Raw genomic sequence first — 23630 nt, 5'->3', positions numbered from 1 at the left:
TATAGTATATAGTATACATATAGTGCATATACATATACATATAGTGCATATACAGTGTATATAATATGCATATAATATACATATAGTGCATATACAGTGTATATATATAGCGCATATATATACATATAGTGCATATACAGTATACATATAGTGCATATACAGTGTATATAATATGCATATAGTATAATATACATATAGTATATAGTATACATATAGTGCATATACAATGTATATAATATGCATATAGTATAATATACATATAGTGTATAATATATAGTATGCATATAGTATATACGCACGCATACACATACACTATATGTATACTTATATTTATCAAGGAGAATTCCAGATCTACCAAAAGAATATTTGGGGAGAACAGCCAAATGAGCCCCATGCAGCCACCCTGAGCTCCAACAACCAGGGTCCCTGTCCAAGCCCATTGCTTCCTGTTCGTCCTCAACTCCCCTCCATTATTTTGAAGGAAATCCCAGATGTATGTCATTTTATCTCTAAATAATTCCAGCATATTTCTAAAAGAGGATGACTTTTTAAATGCAACCACAATTTTATTATTACACTCCCCAAAGCAGTTCCATAACATCATCAAACATCTAGTCAATGGCCAAGTTTCTATTTATTCCATAAATGCGATGCTTCTGTCGTTCTCTTTTGTTTGAATCAAGACCCAAATAGAAACAGTAACTGGTTGATGTTTCTTAATTTCCTTTATAAATATGTAGACTTCCTTCCATTATTTTTCTTTCCTTTTGCAATTTATTTATTGATGAAACAAGATTTATATTTTTTGGACTCATAGAGCTTCCCATAGTCTGGAATTTGCTAATTTAATAGTTTAACACGCTGCCCTGTGTGTGTATTTCCAATACATCAGTGATGGGGCCTGGAGCCTTGATCAGATCCAGGCTTGACGTTTTTGGCAAGACTTCACAGGGAGCGTGTTCTTCCATCAGGAAGCACATGATGTCTGGTGGGCTCTCTTGTCGTGATGTTCTCACTCTTTGATGTCCAATGTTTAGATCAATTAGCACATCAAGGGCTGCAAATTGATGCCTTTCTTGTTCTCCTAACTCTTTTTTATGCATCTGCTAGAATACTTCTAGATGGAGGAAAGGTCCCTCAAGTATAATTTACATTCCCAGTGGTACCATTCATATGGTACGACACATACAGAATGTTCCATTCTTCCCCTTCAATTATTTTCAAATAATGACTTGATTCCCTAGCATCTCGCAAAGATGATTAATTAGGTGCTTTTGTTTTTCATCAGTAATTTTTAACCCATGGATTCAAATACATTTCATGTGTTTTTATCTATCGTGGTTATTCTTTCTGTTGATAAGCAGATTGTCTTAGCTGATGCCAGTGGAAGCTTCTCCCAGTTGATACGAAGTACCTTTGATGCAAACCTAGTGGCCTTTGATAGTATCCCTGGAATGACAGGGGGATCAGTCATTTCTCCAGGGAGCTCTGTTTCCTTCTAGTGGAACGTGGTTTCCAAGGCCAAGATGCATGTGTTGGGGTAAAGTGGCTGTTAAGCAAGCATATCAGAAGGCATAATTATGGAAAAGAGGGTTGTGGTTGTTGAAAGGTTGTTCAGGCTTCATGTTGAGGAATATCATTGTACCATCCTCCTCCTCCACACTTTTATTACATTTCTTAAAAAGCATCCTGACCAAAGAGCCGTGAGGGTGGGCCATGCATGGAATGGCCTAGTTCTCTACTTTGAGAATCTGTTTTGACTTCTGATCACTCAAGGCAAGGTGGCCATCTAGCTTTGTGTTGCATGTGAGGAGACCGATGCTCAGAGAGATGAAGTCACTTGCTCAAGGTCAAACAGCTAATAATTGATAAAGCGAAGATTTGAAATGAATGCCTTTTTGACAACAGAATCCATCTCTCAGATGTGGATTTTATATTAAGTAACATAAAAGAGGAATTTGAGCTCAATCTCAATGAACAACTTAAGTGCTTGAGGCAGGCCGTGGAGTTTCATTTGGAACTAAGGGTGCCTCTAAAGCGACCTGGCAGTGTTCCCCTTGCTGGCAGTCAATTGTCCCGGGTCCTTTCCTTGAGGAATGAGTGCAGTCTCAGTAGAAATCTACTTGGAAGAGGGTAGACTGCAGATGTGTGTGCGTTGGCCCGTGTACACTGTTGACTGACACATGGCAGAACCAATTAGAAGTAAGGCAGAGAAAGTGGCTTCGGAGTCAAATAGACCTGCAGTGGAAGTAGGTCTCTTGTCTTACCTGCTCAACTTACCTACTTGCCCTGTGGCTCAGAGACTCCCCCCTCCTTTCTTCAGTGCACTTAAGAGGATGCCACCTGTGTTTTATCAGGTAGTTCTGGAATGACTTTTTTTGTTGTTTTAGAGAGAGAGAAAGGGTGCACACATGAGCTGGGGAGACGGGCAGAGGGAGAGAGAGAGAGAGAGAGAGAGAGAGAGAGAGAATCTAGATCAAGTGCCACTCTGAGCATGGAACTTCATCCTACAACCCTGGGATCATGACCTGAGAGAAAATCAAGAGTCAGATGTTCATCTGACTGAGCCAACCAGGTGCCCCATCTGCAACGTATTTAACAGGTGGACTTTTAGGTTACCCGGCTTCTCATACTGCCAGAAACCTATGCATTTATGTGCAATCCCTCCTCTTGGGAATATCTGGGAAGTTCTTCTGTGCTCTGCCGCAGGGAGCTGCAGGGTATGCTAGACTGAGCAGCAGGTGTTTTAACCCTGCTGTCGAGTGACTCCTGGTGTGGCTTGGGCAAGCCTCAGTCTCCTCTGGCCTTCTTCTGATCATCAATGAAAAGCAGGGGTGATTACACCTGATTCTAAGGTTCCAATGCTCTAAAATGTTCATTTCGATGGAGTGCCATTTGCTGTGTTTTACTGTGTCGTGATGGCCATGTGGCATGGTGCTGAGTGCTGGAGAGACCGCACTGTGCTAGGTGTTTGGTACCTACCTGACCACACAGCACTCAGCCATTCAGTGGCAAGACAGACAGCCGAGACGTGAGGATAGTCTCCGGCGTCCCATCCTGGGTGGGGTGCGTGCAGGGACTGGGAGGCCCTCCCTAATGAGCATCCCATGAGGAGCCAGGACAAGCTTTCCAAAGTGGTGACGTCTCGACTGAGAACCAAAGTGTGACAAGAGTGTGTCCAGGCAGGAAAGTGGGGCAGACCCTGCCAGGCAGAAGCACAGTGTAGGGAAGACAAGGGCCAAGGGAGCATTCCGCTCACGGGAGGACCTGAAACTACACACTGATGCCTTCATCAGCGGCCACGTCTTAGATTCCGTATCCAGAAGCCAAGCTGGATGCACGCACGGGAGGGCAGACTGGGGAGGGGGACACCCCTCTGAGGAGGTGGGGGCACCCCAGCAGCACCAACCAAAGCAGGCCATGCTGGGGAGTCTGGCCCTGAGTGTGCCCCTAGCGTCTCCCAGGCAGGATGGAGGCACCCTATGAGGATCCTGGGATGCTGGTACCCACCCTGTGCCAGAGCTGCAAACTAGAGAGAGCTGGGGTGTCAGGATCCGAGTGGGTGCCGGGATAGGGTGGTACATGCGCAGGGGCAGATGGAGGCGGTTCCAGGAAGACCTCCAGGTGCGGCGTTTTCGGGTGGGCTGAGCAGGTGTGCCAGGCGGCACTTAGCTACTCCTTCCAGGACAGTAAAAGAACTGACTTGGAAATAAAGGCTCCAACGTGTTTAAAGAAACATTTCATTCTGACTCTATTTACTTGTTTTGTTTGTTTGTCTGTTTCTTAGGGACCTTCTGGACCACCAGGAGACAAAGGACCCCCGGTACAGTATGAGTAAACGGAAGGCTTGGGCTTAATGGAGAAATCCTGTTCTAATGAAAGCAATTTTAAATCAGCGCTGCTAAATGAAAATGGTTTCTGCAGATGCCTAATGTTAAACAGCGCAGATCTCTAGCAAACAACCACCAGTCTCTGGGGTGATGGAGAGGGGAGGGGAGGGGCGGACATCACGTCCGGTGCGTCCGCGCTAGCGTTGGCCAGACGGAGACTGGCTTTGCTCTTTGGCATCTCTGCCTCACAGAAGGACAGTGTGGCTTGACAAATTTAATTACCAGCAGAACTAATTTTGAATCCTGGCTTCACCACCCGCAGTCATAGCATCCTGATCCAGTGGGGCATCTCTCTTAATCTGTAAAGTGGGCATGGTGGGACCCACGGGCCTTTGCGGGGTTCCGATGGACTGAATGCGATGAAGCCCCAGGAAAGCTCTCAGTAAACATTTGTTCCAAGGAGTGGCCGCTACTGATGAGAAACGTATGCATGCCTTTACCAGGAAAATGTGAAGTCCTACCCCCAGAGTGGGAGGAGCTGCAGATTAGCGCCTATGATGACATATTTCAGAAGGAAATTCTGTGCACTCGGGTGATTTCTGAACCGAGACATTGGGTTTTATTCCCATATTTTACACACGAGGAATCGGAGGCTCAGAGCAGCTGATTGCTAGCCATCAGATTCCAGAGCAGGTGGACGAAAGGGCAGGCAGAGCTCCTACGGTGGGTCAGTGTGAAGGGGACATCTGGGAAGTGCTGGGAGAGGCAGGGTTAGCTCCTGGACGGCCGTGGGGCACTATTCAAGCCCCTGCCAAGACAGCTGCTTCTATTGAAGGAAGATTTCCATAGGAAGGGAGATCCACAGTGAAAAATATCTGTGAGAATGCCTGACATTGCCCAGAAATTTTCAGCAGAATGGGAGTGATTTTCTAATAGAAAGTCATAAATGTCCTCTAAGTACTGGGTACTGTGCAGAGCGGCCAGCCGCCCACCGGGCACTGAGGGGTGAGCCCCAGGGCGCTCACCTCAGGAGCTGACCCTCTGACCCTTTCGCTCAGTGAAGGGACCTTCCTCCTGGGGCCTGGGCAGGACGGCACACAGGGAAGGTGTTCCAGAACATTCTGTGTGTTTGGGGGGGGCACACCCACTTCCAGAGCAATAGAGAAATGAGTAATCACTGAGCAGGGAATCTTGGTGCACGCATGATATCAGACTCCTCATAGTAACAGGCCGTTTGTACAGTGGGAACCAACTAGTGCCAAGGAACGGGGACCTGATTTTGCTTATGCTGTTGGTGAGTGGCTTACCTTCTTTTCTGTCAGGGGTCGCGAGGCTTACCTGGAGTCCCCGGCCCCCAGGGACCAGCTGGCCAGGATGTAAGTAAAGAGAAATGGTAGGAACCCAGCCTCCGGAGGCCCCTGGAAGCGCACCTCCCCCCTCCCAGCTTCCCCTTGACCCGGGGACCCCTGGAGGAAGGCTTCTCCACTAATCCCTGCCCCTTCCCCAGCAACATTTTAGATTCTTGATCTTCTGTTGATTGTGGCCTGTGACTCTGTATTGTCTGGTTTTACTCCTTATGCTTTGGTGTTATACTTTCTGGACCTTGTTAGCTCCCAGTGTCCTATATAATGCCTCCCGTTTTTTTGGGGGGGTGGTCAATCCCCTTACCTACCTAGCTGGTCCTTTCTGCTCAGTCAGGTGCCATGGATTTGTTCTCCATGGACTTGTTCTCCATGCACTTGTTCCTGCCCCTCCCTGCAATAGCTTTCTCCCCTTATCTGATGCTAAGGATGCATCACTTCTGACATTGTGGCGATAATCATCTCTTAGTATCTGCTGTCTGGCTCCTGCTTAGATAGGTCTGAGCTCCAGGAAGATAGGGACCATGTGTCTCCTCCATCTCTAGGTTCTCTGGGTCACCCTAGGTCCTCTAGCAACACCCACATGTGGCTCACTGCGTCCTCTAACCAAATGATTGGATGGCGACAGTGAGTTCCTATGAAGCTAAGATGTCTGGCACTGTTAAGAGATAGTATTTACTCTTAGACATGCATCTCTCCATCTATGGTTTCAGCTCCCTACAGGCAGGGATGCTAAGTCAACCTCCCCGTACCTTCCTTGGTTCTGCTACAGGAAGGTACCCGCCCCATCTCCATGTGCCCTTAGAACCAGCTCTGCTCTCCAAGCTGGCCCTTTCACCTGTGCTCGGAGACGGATGGCAGGATGCGTGCATGAGCTGTTTGCGGCTTTGCATTTTGGATACGCATCACAGGAGGGGAGGCGTATTCTAAATATTTGCCACAGCTGAATACTTTCTGGGAAGGGTTGAGTGTTCAGCTAAGGTTGGAAACGATGCATCTTTATTGGCACCAGTCTTCATGGTTGGGTGACTTTTTTCTACCCAGTTACACTTGGCGGATACAGAGGTTGGGGGCAGGGGGACGTGAGCAGAGCGGCTCTGGATGATGTGCTGAGCACAGTTCATGTTTCATTTCTTTCTTCTCTTAGGGTGTACCAGGAAATCCAGGAGAAAGAGGGCCTCCCGGCAAACCAGTATGTCCACTCCCTGTTCTGGATGAATACTAACTCCTCCAGTCAGGGCTCCAGTGAGAATAAAAGGCACCTCAGATGGTTTGAGAGGCTGAAGGAGGGACTTCTTACAGAGCCATGGGTCGGGGGCTGAGCCGAGATGCTGGGGAGCCCAGAGACAAGCCCAGGGGGAGGCCGCCATGACCACGACCCCTGTTTCCAGCACCAAGTGAGAGCACGGGGTGGGGAAGGGCTGCCAGATTGGAGCTGTTGTGGGTTCAAGGTCATTGCCAGAGAGCTGGGCCCAGGATGGGAGCAGGGTGTCCCCTGCCCCAGTTTCCTGAGGGTGGCTCTCCTTGTCCACCTCAGCCAAGGCCAGCAGACAGTCCCACGACTCCCTCCTCACGCTGTAGCCTCAGGGTGCTGAGCAGGGAAGAGGGTAGAGGGTGGACCTGGGCGTGAGCAAGTGACCCCAGCACGTACTGCAAATTCCTAACTGACCCATTTCCTGCCTTTGTCAAGTGATGTGAGCACCGTCCAGTTTCCCCCTTAGCACGGTGGGAACGGTGGAAGCCGTGGGGTTGCTGGGAAGTGGCTGGTCTGGGCACCGGCTCCTTGCGGCCCAGCCCATGCCTTCTGCAGGCTCCCTCGTGAGCAGCATGTTTATCCCGATGTTGCTGTTGGCAGAGAAGCCCAAAGCCTTGGCCTGGTGACCCGGCCACGGGATGGCATGGTGAGGGGGGAGCCCCCCGAGAGAGGAGCAGTGAGGACAAGCGGCCCAGGCGGGTGGGCCGCAGTGCAGACACGGGACAGACTGGTCCCCTGATCCCCTGAAAGACGTTACCCAGGAGGGAAGAGATGGTAGCAGCTGGGCTGGGGATTCTGAGGCCACAAGGTCGAGACCGTGAGTCTGGTTCTGAAACCAGGATGCTCATCTGCCAGAATCTTCAGCTCGAGCTGGACTGAGAGTGAGTGTCTTCTAAGCTGACCTTGAGGACTCGGACAAGCACCCGGGGCTCAGGGGCCTGTGAGCGCCAGCCCCAGCCTCTCCTGGGATGCCAGGGGACAGCGGACACATGGGTGGGGACCCTGCTCAGTTCCAGAGGGTCCTGGAGGCCGTACCTGAGGGACACGTGACAGGTCATGTGGGAGGTTAGGGACAGCTTACTCACCCTCCTCCTCTGCCCAAGCCGGCTTCGCGGCCACAAAGTGAGCCCTGCAGAAGCCACGTCATTAGCCTGGTGACACGGGGGGAGAGGCGGGTTCAGACCAGAGGCTAAACGAGGGTTCAAATGACCTCTGCCAAATCTAGACCTTGACCCCTTTCTGCAAAGTGAACTACGTCAGCACAGACTGCTGGCAGTGTGGACAAGCATGGCTGTCCTCTAGCTGGCCACCTGCAGGGGGAGAGGGAGAGAGAGAGAGGGAGGAAGGGGAGAGGAGAGAGAAGGGAGAAGAAATAAGTCTGTTTCTGATCACCTTTAAATTCACTGAATGCCTTGCCCACTAATGGTCCCAGATACATCCCAGTAGCTGTCGGGGTCTCTGTGCTCTCGCTGGTCAGAGGGGGCCTCCAAGACCCCCTCAGGCTCCGTGATTCCCTGGGAGGGCTCCTGGAACTCAGGAGCGCAGTTCAGTCACAGTGACGATGAGGGCTGCTTAGGAAGGGAGGGCACAGGTGGCAGCCTGCCCAGGGAGAGGCACAGGCATGGGGTGCACGGCTCCCAGCGTGTCTGCCCTGGTGGGCTCGTGGGGCCGGCACCTCATTCCCCAGCAGTTTCCGGACAGCAGGTGCTCGGGGAAAGCATGGCATGTTGCCAACATGGGAACCTCACCCAAGCCTTACCAGGCGGGGGGGAGGCACCCGAGGGCATCGAGGTTACCTGTCAGGAGCTGGCAAGGTCAGGGTGAGTGTTTGGATGCCCTTGGCCGCCTGAGTTCAGCCTTTACTGCACAGTCCCGGAGCATTTGTCCAGTGCTGCACCCCCAGGATTCCTGAGCTGGGCATCCCCACCTAGGGTAGGGTCCCCTCAACGACAGCCTCTGGTGGGGACACTTGAGCAGTGGAGGGTATGAGGGTGAAGCCCATGAGGACCGAGGGAGGCAGGACAGGGCAGGGGAAAGGCCGTCCTGGGCTGACCCCGTGGGGTCTGGATCTGTGAATGGCACCACAGCACTGTCCCACCCTGAGTCACAAAGCCACCGTGTCACCCCGTATCGGCCAGTCCTGCATTTCCAGCCCACATCCCTGGAAGCTGGCAGAGTTGTCCACCAGGAGGTAAGGAGGGCTCACACATGTCTCACCACTTCCTGCTGCTTATTGCCCGGCCTATCCGTGGCGCCTGGAAAAATCCATGTGTGAGCAACTTCTCAGAGGCCAGCCTGGCGGACGGCTAAGCGCCTGTGCCCACCCTCGGGAGGCACGGCCACCCCCAGACCCGTTCCTAGGTACTCTTATGTGACCTACCCCGAGAGGTTTATGGCGGTGGGGACAAGGCAGTCATTAAACTCTTCCCCGAGGCCCCCCTGCCCCCAGACTGAACCTCTGCGCCCTGCTCTCTCTGCCTCTGTGAGCGCCACCCGGCCGTCCGGTCTGGGGCGGCCCCTCTCCGATTATCTGGGGGCCTCTCATGACCGCATGGAAAATCACAGCCCCTGCACCGCCAGCGGCACAAACGTGTCCCAGGCTGAACAATATGGATCCTCTACAGTTGGTTATTAACTTCCCGGGGAAAAACCGTAAGGAGTCAGGACAAAACCTCTTTTCCGTTTTTAAATTAAAGTTTTAATAAACAATATTGCAGAGGGTGGCCTTCCCGCAGAGGGTCTCGCTCGGAACGAGGGAGGTCCGGGCTTCGGCTGCAGCGGCCGCACCCAAAGTGAGCTGCGCCTGTGGGGCTGGCCCTGGGCACCTCCAAATCGGAGTCCGCAGGCCCCCGTCCTGGGTGTGCACCTTGGGTCACAGCCCAGAGGGTCACCAGAGCACCGTGGGAGGCCACACACATCCACGGCCACTACATCACAGTCCTGAGCAAACGTGCAGGGTGCCACCCACACACGGCTATGGTTAGCCACAGGTGCGGCAGGAGCCCCGGGGGTCAGGGAAAGGGGGTTGGTAGCCTGGGAGATGGTAACAGTGGTTTTGTCGACCCCAAGATGCTAGAGGCGATTCATAATTCATAAAGCTGAACGTGGACTGACTTCATCAGAAGACACAAGCACATTCACTTGTGGTCACAGGCTTCGCAGATTATGGAGGAAAATCTAATACCTCCGCCCGGAGAGCAGGTTCTCTGGCGCTCTTTCTCCCTTGCAGAAGTCAGAAGTTTGCAAACTACTGTGTCTGTCTACTTCAGTTCCACCTAAGAATTCCCTCTTCCCTTTGGTATCTGCCTTTTACACGTTGCTTTCCCTCTAGCCGTGTGTTCCTTATACCAGCTGTGAACCCAGCCTCCACCCCACCTTGCCCGTAACCCTAACACAGCACATGGCAGCTCAGGGGGTTTGACTGTGAACTTGGTGATCTGTAGACTTCTACATACATACCTTCAGAGGCTTTGTAATTACCCCTGACTAATGAAATCTTCTTCCCAGAGATAAGACACCTTTACCCCACAATGAAGCCTGAGGTTTAGAATGTGATTTCACTGGGGAGAGCTAGAAAAGTGGCTTTAAATTCATACTAGGTTGTGAATGGCTGATAGCAACATCTCTTACCCATCTGGGGACTCTAGGACAGTGCATCCCTTTGCCGTCCACAGCACCCATATGACCTCTGAGGCTTTGGTGGGGGCGGGGAGGAGAGGCCACCAGGAGAACAGGCCAGCAGCAGGAGACTAGGGACCAGAAAGGCCGATTTCAGTCAGATTGGCTGGACTGGCAGCCTGTACAGTTACCTCAAAAGTGACTTCTGCCCAAGCCCCCCCCAGCTTGGGATCCGCTGTGTGCGTGCGTGTGGGCGTCCGCACTGACTTATTTTTACTTCGGCAGGGGCCCTCTTCACTGCTGTCTCCAGGGGACATAAATCTCTTGGTCAAGGTAAAAGCATGAAGTAAATGTGCATGCGTTTTGGAAACGGTGGAGGGGGGTTGAAGATCTCCATCAGCGGGGATTTTTGTTTGAACAACTGTGTTGGCGTCGGTGAGGACAGCGGCCCCGTTTGCTGAGCACTCCCTGTGTGCCCGGCGACGCGCCAGACCCGCTGTCTCATCTGGCAGCCACCAGCCACGTGCGTCAGTTTAACTTTACGGTAATTAAAATTAAATACAATTTAAAACTCAGGTCTTTGGTCCCACTAGCCACATTCTAAGTGCGTGACGGCCAGAGGCGGCTTGGGCCTGTCTTGGCACGATGCAGAAACAGCCTAGCTGTCATCACAGAAAGTTCTGGTGTGCAGGGCTGTGCTGAATGCTGGGTGTGCGTCTCTTCCGCACTTGCTCTGGGAGGTTGGTGCCGCTTGTGTTGTAGGTTTGCACGTAACAAACCTGAGACCCTGAAGATCAGTAGCTTCTAGGAATGCAAAATGCAGTCCTCGCGGATTTCAGAGCCTGACCTCTGACCCCACACAGGGTGTGTGTCTGCCGTAGGCGGTCAGGCAGCTTGGGCGTGCGTCCTGCCAATGCAAGAGCCAGGGTGCTGGTGCAGGGAGGGGAAGGCTGCTGCGGGGCCCCTTGGCCGGGAGGGGACCAGAACTGGGTTCAGACTCAGCTGGTTTTCAGAACCTGTCCACCTTGTCCACGAAGGCCAGGAGCCCTGAGAAGCTGCACAGCCCTCTGCTGAGATCGAGGGAGGACCACTAGGTGCCCAGGTGCCCACAGGACGGGCGGCGAGCCAGACAGATGCGTAAGGTCTGTGCTTCAGAAAGAACAGTCCCGCTGCAGTGAGCGGGGAGGACCCTTTTCCAGGCCCTGCGTCAAGCCTTTGTCTTAATTGAGGGTGAAGCTTGGCATTTGTGTGATCAGCCTTTCCTCACGTCCTGCATTCCAAACACTTGAGTGAGAGTGAGAGAGGAAAACCAAAGAGGAAAGAAGACCTTTCCAGAAGCCTGAGATTTGCAATCTCTGTACACATTGAGACGCCTTGATGGAAAGTTATACATTTTATTTTTTTTAAAAAGTAGTGGTAGAAACTTTTGCCTGATTTTAACTGACAAGAGAAAGCTTTTTTCACAGTCAAGGACACAACAAGAAATCATTACCTATTGATTCAGTTCCTTGTTGATCGCAGGCTTTTGAGGCTAAATCATGTCTCATCATTCCACCGCTCTAGAAGGAACTGCTTTTGCATCAGCCCTGTCCCTTCCCCTGCAAGGATTTCAACCTCAAGATGTCCCAGCCTCTATGCCAATGATAACAAGTGTGGAGCCTCATGCTACAGCATCGACACTGACAACTTGGCGTGCCTTACCCGCCACAGGATGAAGCTGTGCTCACTGGGGCAGCGGGGGGGCCCCAGAGGGAACTGGGCACCCACATTCACGGGAGCCCCTGCAGCTCTCCGGAGCCTTGGAGCTGCGCTTTGCCTGGAAACCCTGCAGATACCAGCCTGGGACCTCCTGGGCTTGCCCGGGTCAGCTGAGAGTACTATAGCCAGATGCTGCCATTTTGATGTAGGTTACAGCCTGCCGGCCTGGCCCACATGGCTGGGGGCAAGTCCCTGGCTTGCTGAGAAGGCATCTTTATTACAGAATATTTATCTCTGCCCCGAGGAGTTTGATGGCATCACAGACTTCATTCTCAGAGTTGGAAAACTGCCTGGGTAGAAAGTTCATCTCCTAAGAGTCCTGTTAAATGAACTTCCACAGTTGAATCTGTGCCCAGCAAGGTCATCCTCGGGATGGCTCCATCAGATGGCTCCTTTGGATAAATATTATTTCATCTGATCTCGAGCCCAGCTGGGGAAGGCACTTACTTGTTCAAGGTAACAGAGCTGGATAACGGCAGTGCCAAGACCCAAACCCAGTGTGTGCAGCCACAGACCCTTGTGTGGAACATCACAGCTAGGAACATCACAGCTAGGATTCAGGTATCTGGCAAGAGGTTGGGCAAGATGACCTGGAGGCTCTGTCTACTCCTGGAAGGCAACACAGCTTTCTTCACAAGGCAAAGCCAGTGGCATTCCTCCCTTTGATGGGCATTTTGTGGTGCCCTACTACAGTGCACCATGCTGGCTACCAATGCAGTGAGCCGGGTTTGATGAAAACATCCCAGACAAAAGGAAGGGGATAGAGACCAGAGGGAATCAGCATTATAGATCTGCAGCACAACAGGGGCCCTGCCTGCGTGATTTTATTTAGATTTTGCAACAGTCCTCTAAGGAAGGAGAATGACTGTGATAAGGAAATAGACTCAAAGGGATTGAGTGAGTTGCCTGAACAGCTCAGTTCAGGAGAGGAGATGGCCGGCAGGCAGTGCCAATGATCAAGGGCATCTTCTCGGCAGATGAGGCCAGACGAAAGATTCGGGGAGCAAAACCAGAACAGACATCTCAGTGGTCCGTTCGCAGCTAGATTCATGTGCTCTCACTGTGTGCCAGGCATGGCGTGAGGCATTTTTCATGCATTATCTCATTTCTTTCTCACTGGACTTTGAGGTCCTCAGCTCACAGATTGGGAGACTGAGGCTCTGAGAGGTGAAGCCAGGATCCCAGGTGGGTGGAGGCTTCCGTGGGGTCTCTTGCAAACAGAACACTGTTTAGTCTCAAGGCATTGGGATAGCCCAGGGCCAGGAGGGACTGGGGGCCCCAGGAGCGCAGGAGCCAGAGTGAGCATAGGTGGGGACACAGGCTGGAGGCTGCGCTCACTGTGCTCCCTGGACTCCAGGACTGGGTCAGTGTGGTAAGTCCAGCACCCGCACTGTTAAGTCTGGAGTCTGCTACAGCTCATCTTCAGTGAGCCATCCTAGACAGACCCAGGCTGAGAGCCCTCCAGAAACTGGAAAGAAATAGGGAAGCTGGGAGTCTTTATATTAAGTAGATCTAGATATCCCCTGTGGGGTGTGGTTCCCACCACAGAGCATGGTTCTGGGTCACCGCTGTGGCCTCGGGTGCCAGCGGCATCTCAGTGGCCAGATCCATGGTGCTCCTAGATTAGCCCAACTCCCATGCAGCACGCACCCATCTCTCCAGATTTCCAGGGAGGCACCTCATTTGAAGGAACTGCAAGAGAAGCTCTAGGAATAGGGGACTTCATCCTAAATCTGCTTCTCTTCCAAAAAAAGTACATCAGCCAAAGCCAGTGTATCTGGGTTGTTCTCTTTCATCTTCACTCCATACACCCCAACATTTGGCACTCCCCAGCCTCTAAAAAACATTCAACCAGCTGCTCAGACCACCTGCTAAATAAAGATGGCACGGGACACTGAAAGGTCAGATGGGCAGGTGGTTGGTCAGTTGGGCTGGCCAGTTCATTTATTGAACTTGCGATCAGCGGAAGGCTCTTTGCTCTGATTTGGACATGTAAAGATAAAGCGATGCTACCACTGTCTTTTGGGAGCTCACACCTTTTTGCTCAGTGTGGAGGGGACGGAGGTGTACACGTACCACTTCAGCAGTGAGGCAAGCACTTCGACAGCAGGAGTTCCTGGGGCTGTGGGAGCTGGAGTCAGAAGCATCCCCCATCTGAAGCAATCAGGAAGCCTTCTTGGTGTAGGAGATTTCTAAAGGCTCTTCAAAGGTTAACTAAGAGGGGCGCCTGGGTGGCTCAGTCACTAAAGCATCAACTCTTGATATTGGTTCAGGTCATGATTAGGTCATTCATGGGATGAAGCCCTCTTTGGGCCCTACACTGAGCACAGAACCTGCTTGGGATTCTCTCTCTCTCTCTCTGTCCCTACCCCACTTCCATTCTCTCTGTCTCTCTCAAAATAAATAAACATTTTTTAAAAAAGGTTGAATAGGAGCAAAGCAAATGAAAGGAAAGTGAGCCATTCAGAGTTGCTTTTGTGAGTCAGAGACCATCCTGAGTTAGGGACCAAGAAGAATGTTAAATTACCTACACCGTCACCTACACCTACACATACAGCGGCCACGGGCCTGTGCACACGCCTCCAGCGGAGCATTAAGAAGGCTGTGGTTAGTGCATTTGTCTTGTGCCAGTGGACGCCCTGCAAGTGTGAACTCTCCAAGATGTATACTCACTGTGGTCTCCAAGCAGAAAGGCGTGGAGCCTAACTGGATGCTTCACAAGTCGTTTTGCACCAAGGGAGTCGCTGAGTGCAGGTGCGAATGAAGCTACTAGCTAAATGCACTGGGAATGATCTCACATTATCCTAAGTGCCTTCTCTGCAGTAACTCATCGAATCTGTATCACAAGAGGGGAGAGAGGATTGCAGAGAATCACCGCAGGGCTCTGGGATAGGACACGGGCTGCGGGGCATGCAAGCCAGTGAGTTTTGTACCCCAAACTGCAAGGTCCTGGGATGTCACAGACACATTAGAAATCGTGTTCACTGGGCTCAGAGGACTTCAGAATCACACCAGGGATGGCACTCACCTGCCTCAAATAAGTAGAGCAGAGGTCCGTTCCTGGGAACATTTATGAAATGCTTGCTTTGGACAAAGAATAATGGCAGGTGTGTGGCCACATTGGGGCTGTGCCTTGCTTCCTTTGTTCAGCTGCTTTGAGTATAAACCACTTAGGCAAACCCACAAGATGGAGAGCTTAGCTCCCCGCTTGGCTCTGTCGCCAGCTTCAGGGACGGGACATGCAGTCTGTAACAATCCTAAACGTTTGCAGCAAATCCATACTGTTAACATTATTAAACACTCACAGGTAGCAGTGCACTCTTGACATCATTGTTGTGGGCTCTACTTCAGGCAGTCGGGTTGGCAGGAAGTGGAGAGAAGGGAGGTACTAATCCAGATGTACCAGAGCTAAAACCCAAGATTAAGAGAAAAATGCAGAGTTAGAAACAAACACTCTGGGTAATGACTCGATCCACCTGTTTGCTTCTATGCTATTTACATGGGTCTCCATTTGCCCTACCAGTAACTCTTATTTATTCTCCCTAGGATGTGTGCAGTGACTGCCCTCCAGGCCCCCCGGGCCTCCCTGGTCTGCCAGGTTTCAAAGGTGACAAAGGTCTCCCGGGGAAGCCAGGGAGAGAAGGCACAGAAGGGAAGAAGGTAAGGAGAAAAGGGGGAAGCTTTGTCCTTGTCACCGCGATGAAGCCCACCATCTTGGAGAGCAGAGCACTGCCTCCCTGCCACAGATGGGGGGGGCCTACACAAGGCTGTGACTACGGGAGGCAGGGGGTCATCCTGGGGACTGGCCGCCCATTAGTTGTGGGCTATGCCCGTGAACGCATGCTCACATTCAGTACCACCACCTGCCCACACCCTCTTCTCAGACATGATGGAGGCAGACAGGACAGGGAAATTTCAGTGGGAAATCAGTGATGAGGTGGGTCAGGACAGTGGCTTGCCAATGGCTCTTGAGTATGAGCTCCAGACACCCATTCTTACTGTTTTTTTTTTTCTCTCTTCCTGCTACAGGGAGATGCGGGGCCCAGGGGCCTCCCAGGGCCTCCAGGAATCGCTGGGCCGCAGGTCAGTGAGCCCTCATTAACACTGAGTATATCCATTCTGCTCATCCTGCTGGTTAACCCAAGTTTGAGGAACAGTAATGTCCACTGTGAAGGAATCATGGTCTTAAAACCGTGAAACTCACAGTCAGGGCTAGCTGTGGCTTCAACTCTCTCAGTGACCTTGGAAAGGGACACTTGAACTTGTAGAGTTTCAGGTTGCTCATCCACAAATGCCTCAGTGGTTGAACAATAAACTGAGCTTGGGGATTGGAATGGGCTGTCCTCTCTGGTTAAGACAGCTTTGGTGTCTGAGGGCTCTGAATTTAAATCCTAGCCCTGAACCAAGCCTTTGATAGACCCTCTGGGCCTTCATTTCACCACTCACTGGTGGAAAGAATAAAAGCAACTTAAGGGGGCACCTGGGTGGCTTGATCATTAAGCATCAGACTCTTGATTTCAGCTCAGGTCTTGATCTCAGGGTCACGGCTTCGAGTCCCACGTTGGGCTGTGCACTGAGTGTGAAGCCTACTTAAAATAAAACAAAAGCAACTTCAGAATTCATTAAAATTGGACGATGTAATGCACAGAAAGAACTAGTCACTCAGTAAGCAACCTTACGAGGCAAGTGCTGTGCCAGTGTGGGTGAATGGTACTACCACTCCCAGGAACCACGAGGTAGCCATCTATAATGGGTGGAATGGCTCTGGGCTTCCATAAAGCCGGGGAGACCAGCCTGGAAAGAAGGAGCTGTGATCTCAGCCGGCGCAGGAGGGGAGGCTCTGGCAGCCGAAAACAGGTGTCTGGGCTGTGTGTCTGGACTCCTTGTGGTGTTGGTACATAGCCCCAAGCACAAGAGACTGCATGAGTGCTGGTGGGGGGCCAGGAGGGGAAGAGGGCTGACCACCCATCGTCACCTTCCCCCAACATCAGTGCCCCGGGGGCTGTCTGTGATCTCCACCTTGGAGCCCCTGTGCTCTTGCAAGCTATGAGTGCTGCCCTGCCCCTACAGGGGCGAATGTGTCACTGCTTCTCATCGTGTGACCTGGCTGGGACATGGCGTGGCTTGTCTGACATGAGCTGCAGCAGACAATTGTCAGTAGGAGAGAGAGAGCTCAGGAGCCAGACTTCTGGAGTCGGCATTCCCACTCAGCAGTGACCTTGGGATAGCTTCTTTTTTGTTTTTATTTTTTTTTAATGTTTATTTATTTTTAATAGAGAGAGAGACAGAGAGTGTAAGCAGGGGACGGTCAGAGAGAGAGGGAGACACAGGATCAGAAGCAGGCTCCAGGTTGTCAGCACAGATACTGACGTGGGCCTCGAACCCACAAACTGTGAGATCATGACCTGAGCCGAAGTCTGCCACTTAACCGACTGAGCCACCCAGGCGCCCCTGAGCCAGCTTCTTTTGCCCTGCCCTTTCCTGCTGACAAGCAAAGAGGTAAAAAAGCAGTGACCTTCCAGGCCTGTGGCCCTGTGAACTGCTGAGGGATGCCCCTGACCCCAGGCCTGGTGCTTTGCAGGCCCTGCACCAACCTGCTTCTCCTGCCTTTTTGTAGCCTGTGGGGTCACAGCACCAGGAGGGCCAGGCCTGGAGTGAGGACCTGGACCTAAGATGTAAGGGAAGCCTAAAACTTCAGTAACCAAGATATATAGGACTTTTATGCAATATTAAAAAAAATTAAAATCAATGCAGTTGATTCACAAGTAATAAAATGTCACAATTCTATTTTTAAAGTTTACTTTGAGAGAGAGAGAGAGTATGAGCAGGGGAGGGGCAGAGAGAGAGGAAGAGAGAATCCAGAGTAGTTCTGAGCTGTCAACATAGAGCCTGACATGGGGCTTGATCCCATGAACTATGAGATCATGATCTGGGCTGAAATCAAGAGTCAGATGCTTAACTGACTGAGCCACCTGGGCACTCCAAACTTTTAAAATAAAGATGGGGCCTAACCCTGCACTTGGACCATTCACCTTCCATCAACCCCTAATCCCAGCCCTGTGGGAGCTCCATTTATTATATTTGTATATTTTGTTCTTCTCGGATTATTTAGTATTAATTTCAACTTTGAGGAAGGCGGCATTGGTCTGTTATTAATTTTGGATACTGAGGTTTCCAGAGCTCCTTACTTGTCACACCAGGCCAAGCGCTCACTTGGTAAACCCTGGAAAGTGGGGTTGGAGCTCTTCCTATTATAGTAGAAGGCAAGGAGGCAAACAGAAACTCTGTGGGGTACCCGCAGAGCACTCACGGGAGCTGTGGAGCATCGGGATGGAAAACATCCAGACTTCGCAGGCCTGCCTGGACGGTTAAGACATAGAGCGTTTGGGATCCATAGACATTGTGAGGCCTTGCAGGGTTTTGACATACCCAGGGCTCCTGCTTCAGGATGCCAGGTCTCAGTGTGGGTGGAATGAGGTTTTTCCTGGGCGGTGTTAGGTTAAGAGACACCAGTAAAGCATAGCATCCCCTGTACTATGTACCCTGAATTGCCCTCCCCTCTGGGGTCCTCAGCTGGGGCTAAGCTCCTTGCTTGGAGGATTCTGCAGCTTAGGTTCAGCTGATCCTTAAGTAACCTCCACTGTCGACTCAGGGCTGCTGGGTTTAGCCTCTGCTGAGGAATGGCTTTTATGCAGAGAAACAAAAGCAAATCAATTAAACAGATAAGGAGTTTCCTCCACTATGTAGGGATTGTTTCCTTTATCAGCCCAGTCCCACTTGAAGTGCTGGTGTCTTGGGACAATGACTCTGCCTTTATTCCTTGATAATTCGCTTCCAGGGAGGGTTTGTTCCTTTACATATTCAGAGAAAGCCAAAGAATGTTTCCATCCAGAAAAAGAACAGAAATTAGTGCAGCAGCTGAAAGACAGGGTTCTAGCTGTCTCCACGTGGGAGTCCATGGTGACCTTGGCTCCCAGGCAGTTACAGAGAACAGACTACCCAGTATACCCAGATTACCTGCTTTGCAATATCATCCCTTACAATGGTCAGCATCATCCTAGGAGGTACACGTATTGTCCCACTTTACAGATGAGGCAGGTAAGGCCTAGCAAGATTAAATGCCAGTACTACCAAACTACAGAATGATACTGCAGAGGGGATCCCTGCTGGTAGGACTCCAGGACCCCCTTCCCCCTCGTTGGGATGCCCTTAAACCCCAGTAATAATAGGACCAACTCCAGCACCAAGGACAGCTCCCGGTAGGGCGGCGGCTTCCTCTTACCACCACCTACTGTCGGGGAAGTGAGTCACAGAGGCGTTAAATAGCTCATCCAAGGACTCACTGGCTTGCCTTGATTCTTGGCTTCAACCCCCAGCCAGTCTCTGTGCTCTTTACTCATCCCACACGACTCTTCAGAAAACAGATATGAGGACTGTTTCATTTTCTGTCTGTTGAACCTCGCTTATCAAACAAGATCTCAGCTTGACCTGCAGATGCGAAGATGGATCTGTACACTGGAAATGCTCCCAGTGTCTGAGCACTTATGAGTATTGTTCTTGTCCTTTCATAGCCAGACACCCCTGCAGTCACTGGTCACATGCATCACCAAGGGCGATTGTTTGCTTGTTGGTTTGCGATTGCCATCCTGCAATCTGGGAAATCAGCTTCCCCAAGATTTATCTTGCAGATTTGCAGCAGTTCTGACTGGTGGCTGGGTCTGGGGAGGTTTCTGCCATGACCAATTACAGCTTCCCTCTAGAGCTTTCATACTGCACAAAACTTTGACTTTCAGGGATGGGGTCTGGAGATAGTGGCTGCTCTTCTGATTATGATCCATGCAGAGGAGGAAGAAGGAACAAGGTGATTATCAGAAGGATGACCCTCAGAACATGCTCTTCTGCAGAGTCTGATGTAAAACACTCTCCCGGTTGGAAGTGCTGATTATTCTGTCCTTCATGAAAAGCATTTGGGTTTCTTCTCATTCACGTGCCCTCCAGCCAGGTGATGGGAACTACAGGGACTAGAAACTCTAGATGATCAGAAGCCTGTACTTGGAGGTTCTGGACAATTCTGGGGGCCAGAGATTAAGACCTCGTTTACTATTACAACTACCAGAAGAGGTCCAGAAGGTAACCCAGTGCCATTTGGTCTGTGCCCTCCAGGAGCAGAAGTCTCTTTTACCCAGAGCTGCTTCAATCCTGAAAGATTCTCACCAAGCATCCCCTTGAAAGCTCCCTTCTAAGTCAGGAGGTGTAGAGGTAGGTCAGACATGGGCCATGCCTTCCACGGCCTGATGTTGTGTTGGAGAAGAAAGATCTATAGGCTGGTGTTTCGTACAAAAGTCAGACTGGGGCTGGGGGCCATCGAGATGGGTGGGCACAGCCTGGGCTCGGGAGGTCAGTGGTTCCCCACGTGGCTCTGCCCCTTAGTAGCTGAGTGAATGTCACTTACTAATTATAGGACTTGGGCAGTTTATTTGACTTCTCTGAACCTCAGGTCTCTCATCTATTAAAGGAGAACCCTATGGCCTGTCTCACAAAGAGGATGTTGAGGATCAAACAGGGAAGCATTCACAGCACCAGGCGTGGCCCCAGCTGGGTACAAGGAAGGGCTGGTACCTCTAACCACAAGTGGTCCTCCTAGTGCTTTCTCTGCCTGAGTGAATAACAACTGTAGCGAGGGGTCAGGAGAAGAGTAAATGGCTTGAAGGAAAATAATGCCATTGGGCAAAGGGTTACCTAGGAAGGCCGCCTGGAAGAGGTGATTTCAGTTGCACCGGAAGGTGAGGCAGGGATGTGCCAGGCATCCTTGGGGACAGGTTTCCTAGGCAGTGAGAAAGCTCACAAAAGTCTCAGCTAGTAGCAGAGACTTCATTAATTTCAGAAAGTTTAGGCCCTGCCCTCCACCGTCTATAAACCCCCTTGAGGGAATTGCCTTTTTGGTGGGTTCACAGAAACAATGTCCTTAGAGCCACCCTGGTGGGAACATACCCTCTAAGTAATTGTTACATCCGGGGCTCAGCACACGGTGATGTTGAGGAAATAGAATTAAAAACTAAATGAAATCTTCTCCCAACCCAGAAAAGCTCTCCACAAAGGTAGAAGAAAAACAGTCCCGTTATTAAGCATGACGCCGGAGGGTGAGCACGTCAGGCAGAAATCTCCCTCTCTCTGGTCGCCAGGCAGCCACACCTGCTGCGTGCAAGTCCTCAAGATAAACAGTAACTGGGCCTCCAGTAAGAGGCCTCGGTAGCACCAGTTGCCCCCTGTGTTCATCCTAAGTTTACCTGGCAAGGGGGCGATCGTCTGTGCTGGTCAGCTTTATAGAAAGGAGAAATGGGTTCTCCGCTTAATGACAGGAAGTGTTCTGCGACTTGGAGCCAGGTGCCGGGCTTTTCGGTTGGGCTCTCTCTCTCCACAGAGGCTGCGAGGGAGTGGGGGGCGCTCTCTTCCTTGGTGATTGATTCTGTTTCAAAGGGATGGTTGCCAGGTCCTTGAGAAAGACATTTTGGAGTCCTAGATCTGGCAGGACTTACTTTGCTTTTAAAAGGATTTACATACATTTCAAAGAGAAAGAACCCCACAGTGACAAGTTTTCTAAAGTAAATGCTCTAAGAAAAAGGTTTGGGCAGAGAATCTCTTCCCTTGTGTTCACAGGGAGATTTAAGCCCTTACAGTGGCTCTGAGTAAACATCATCTAAGAGAACTGAGCTAGTAATGAACTAGTAATCTCCCCAAAATATAAAGTACAGGTGGGCAGGGACCGTTTGTTGGTAGCTGTATCTCTAGTGCTTAGAAAGCTTCCTGGAGCATGGTCAGTCAGACTTCTAGACTCCAGATGCTGTTCATGACATTAGAAAACCAGTGGGACAAGCCATCATTCCTAGGAAAATAGTCAGAAAAGTAACTCAGGCAGGGAGAGGCAGTTTGAATACAGATAGATCTGGATTAGAGTCCAAATCTTGGCTTTCACCAGCTGTGTGACCTCAGGTGAATGACTTAACCTCTTTGGTTTTCCAATTTTTTAAATCTATATGCTGTTATAATAACCCCCACCTCCTAGAGTAGTATTACTGACCACATTAGATAACACAGGGATGCCTGGGTGGCTCAGTCTGTTGAGTGTCCAACTCTTGGTTTTGGCTCTCACAGTTCATAACTTCAAGCCCTGCATCAGGCTCTGCACTGACATCACAGAGCCTGCTTGGGATTCTCTCTCTTTCCCTCTCCCTCTGCCCCTCCCTGGCTCATGCCGTCTCTGTCTCAAAATAAATAAACTTTAAAAAATAAATAAGGGTGCCTGGGTGGCTGAGTGGGTTAAGCATCGGCCTCGGCTCAGGTCATGATCTCACGGTTTGTGGGTTTGAGCCCCACTTCAGGCTTTGTGCTGACAGCTCAGAGCCCAGAACCTGCCTCAAGTTCTGTATCTCCCTCTCTCTCTGACCCTCCCTTGCTCACGCTGTCTCTGTCTCTCAAAAATAAATAAAAAACAAAAAATTAAAAAATAAATTTGATAACAGACAAGTTAAATATGTGTGTCTGTGTGTGTGTGTGTGTGTGTGTGTGTGTGTGTGTGTGTGTTACATCAGCTCCGGATATGAACAAACAAAAAAATACACGGAATGGGATCTCGAGTGGGAAAGGCCCAGAGGCATGCCTGGGGGGAGGTGGGGGTGCAGTTGGAGGCTCGGTAAATGTCAGTCCTCTCTTCTAGAAGGAAGTGAGTCAGGGGTGGGGGTGGCTGTGTTTGCTTTGATCCTTAGCTGCAGCAGAGAAAGAGACAGGGACAACTGTGGAGACCCTTGGGCTGCTGACATTTTCACTGCTGGGACTTGAAGGTTGAAACCCCCCTAAGCCCAGACTGAGGACTGGGATTTGAAAAGGAACCATTTACTTTTAAGGCAATTGTCCTAAATGTCAGAGAAGCAGTGTGCTATTCTATGTCACTTCTTTTCACTGAGGTTATAAGACAGCCTGCAGACCGTGTGCTGGCTTTATAGATTTAACAGCAGCAGAAATAATGACATGTAAAAATGTTGGAACAAATGCTCTTCCCCTTTGAGTCTCCTTTTCTTTTTCCTCTCCTGCACACTGGCCTTTGACGTTTTACAGGCATTAGTTCACCGAAGGCTCCCAGCACACCTCGGGAGGCAGCCGAGGAGTATTACTAGGCAGCCACAGTCATCAGGGAACTGCTGACATGGTAAACAGTGTGGATGGGAAGAGAGCTGGACCCAGGGTGAGCTGCGGGGTCTGGACTTGGAAGGACTCTCCTAGATTGATCTGCACCCCCATCCTTTACTTACTGGATATACAAACCCAGAGCAAAGAGGGAATATGATCTGCTCAAGGATGCATAAACAAGATGTGACAGGCCTGGAGCCGGAGCCAAGACTGACTTACTGTGAAAGACTTATTTTACTGCATAATGCATTCTTTTAAAGGAACTGACATATTTTTGTTTAATAACGTTTTACTGAAATACATTTGTTACCACATTAAATGCAGAGCCAAAATATGTGACAGTTAAGAGAGATTAGAACTTCTGAGTGTTACTTTCAAGGTTAGTCTATGAAAAATATTTTTCTTAGGTTGAATATTGTGAGTGTCTTGACCACAATGATGACGGTGATGATGATGATGACAATGACATTGGTGGTGATGATAGTGATGGTGATGGTAACAGTGACAATAATGGTGAGGAGGAGGAGGATGGTGATGGTGATGGTGACAATGATGGTGATAGTGATGATAATGATGGTGGTGATGGTGATGATGCTGATGCTGATGATGCTGATGATGGTGATG

The 23630-nt window shown here is 50.6% G+C and overlaps 1 protein-coding gene across 1 annotated transcript in view; it reads left to right on the top strand.

Annotated features, from left to right (window-relative positions):
- Positions 1 to 23630, top strand: part of COL22A1 (collagen type XXII alpha 1 chain) — a 189725-nt gene that overhangs the window by 119717 nt on the left and 46378 nt on the right. The window contains exons 39-44 of the mRNA XM_029923332.1: positions 3788 to 3823; positions 5153 to 5206; positions 6339 to 6383; positions 10350 to 10397; positions 15369 to 15482; positions 15852 to 15905. Of these exons, the coding sequence (XP_029779192.1) occupies positions 3788 to 3823; positions 5153 to 5206; positions 6339 to 6383; positions 10350 to 10397; positions 15369 to 15482; positions 15852 to 15905 (351 nt within the window). The remainder of the gene's footprint in view (positions 1 to 3787; positions 3824 to 5152; positions 5207 to 6338; positions 6384 to 10349; positions 10398 to 15368; positions 15483 to 15851; positions 15906 to 23630) is intronic.

This window comes from Suricata suricatta, chromosome 15, assembly GCF_006229205.1.
Source record: "Suricata suricatta isolate VVHF042 chromosome 15, meerkat_22Aug2017_6uvM2_HiC, whole genome shotgun sequence".
In the NCBI taxonomy this organism is placed as follows: Eukaryota; Metazoa; Chordata; class Mammalia; order Carnivora; family Herpestidae; genus Suricata; species Suricata suricatta.
Note: the sequence above shows the minus strand (reverse complement) of the source record. Positions and strands in the feature narration are given on the sequence as shown.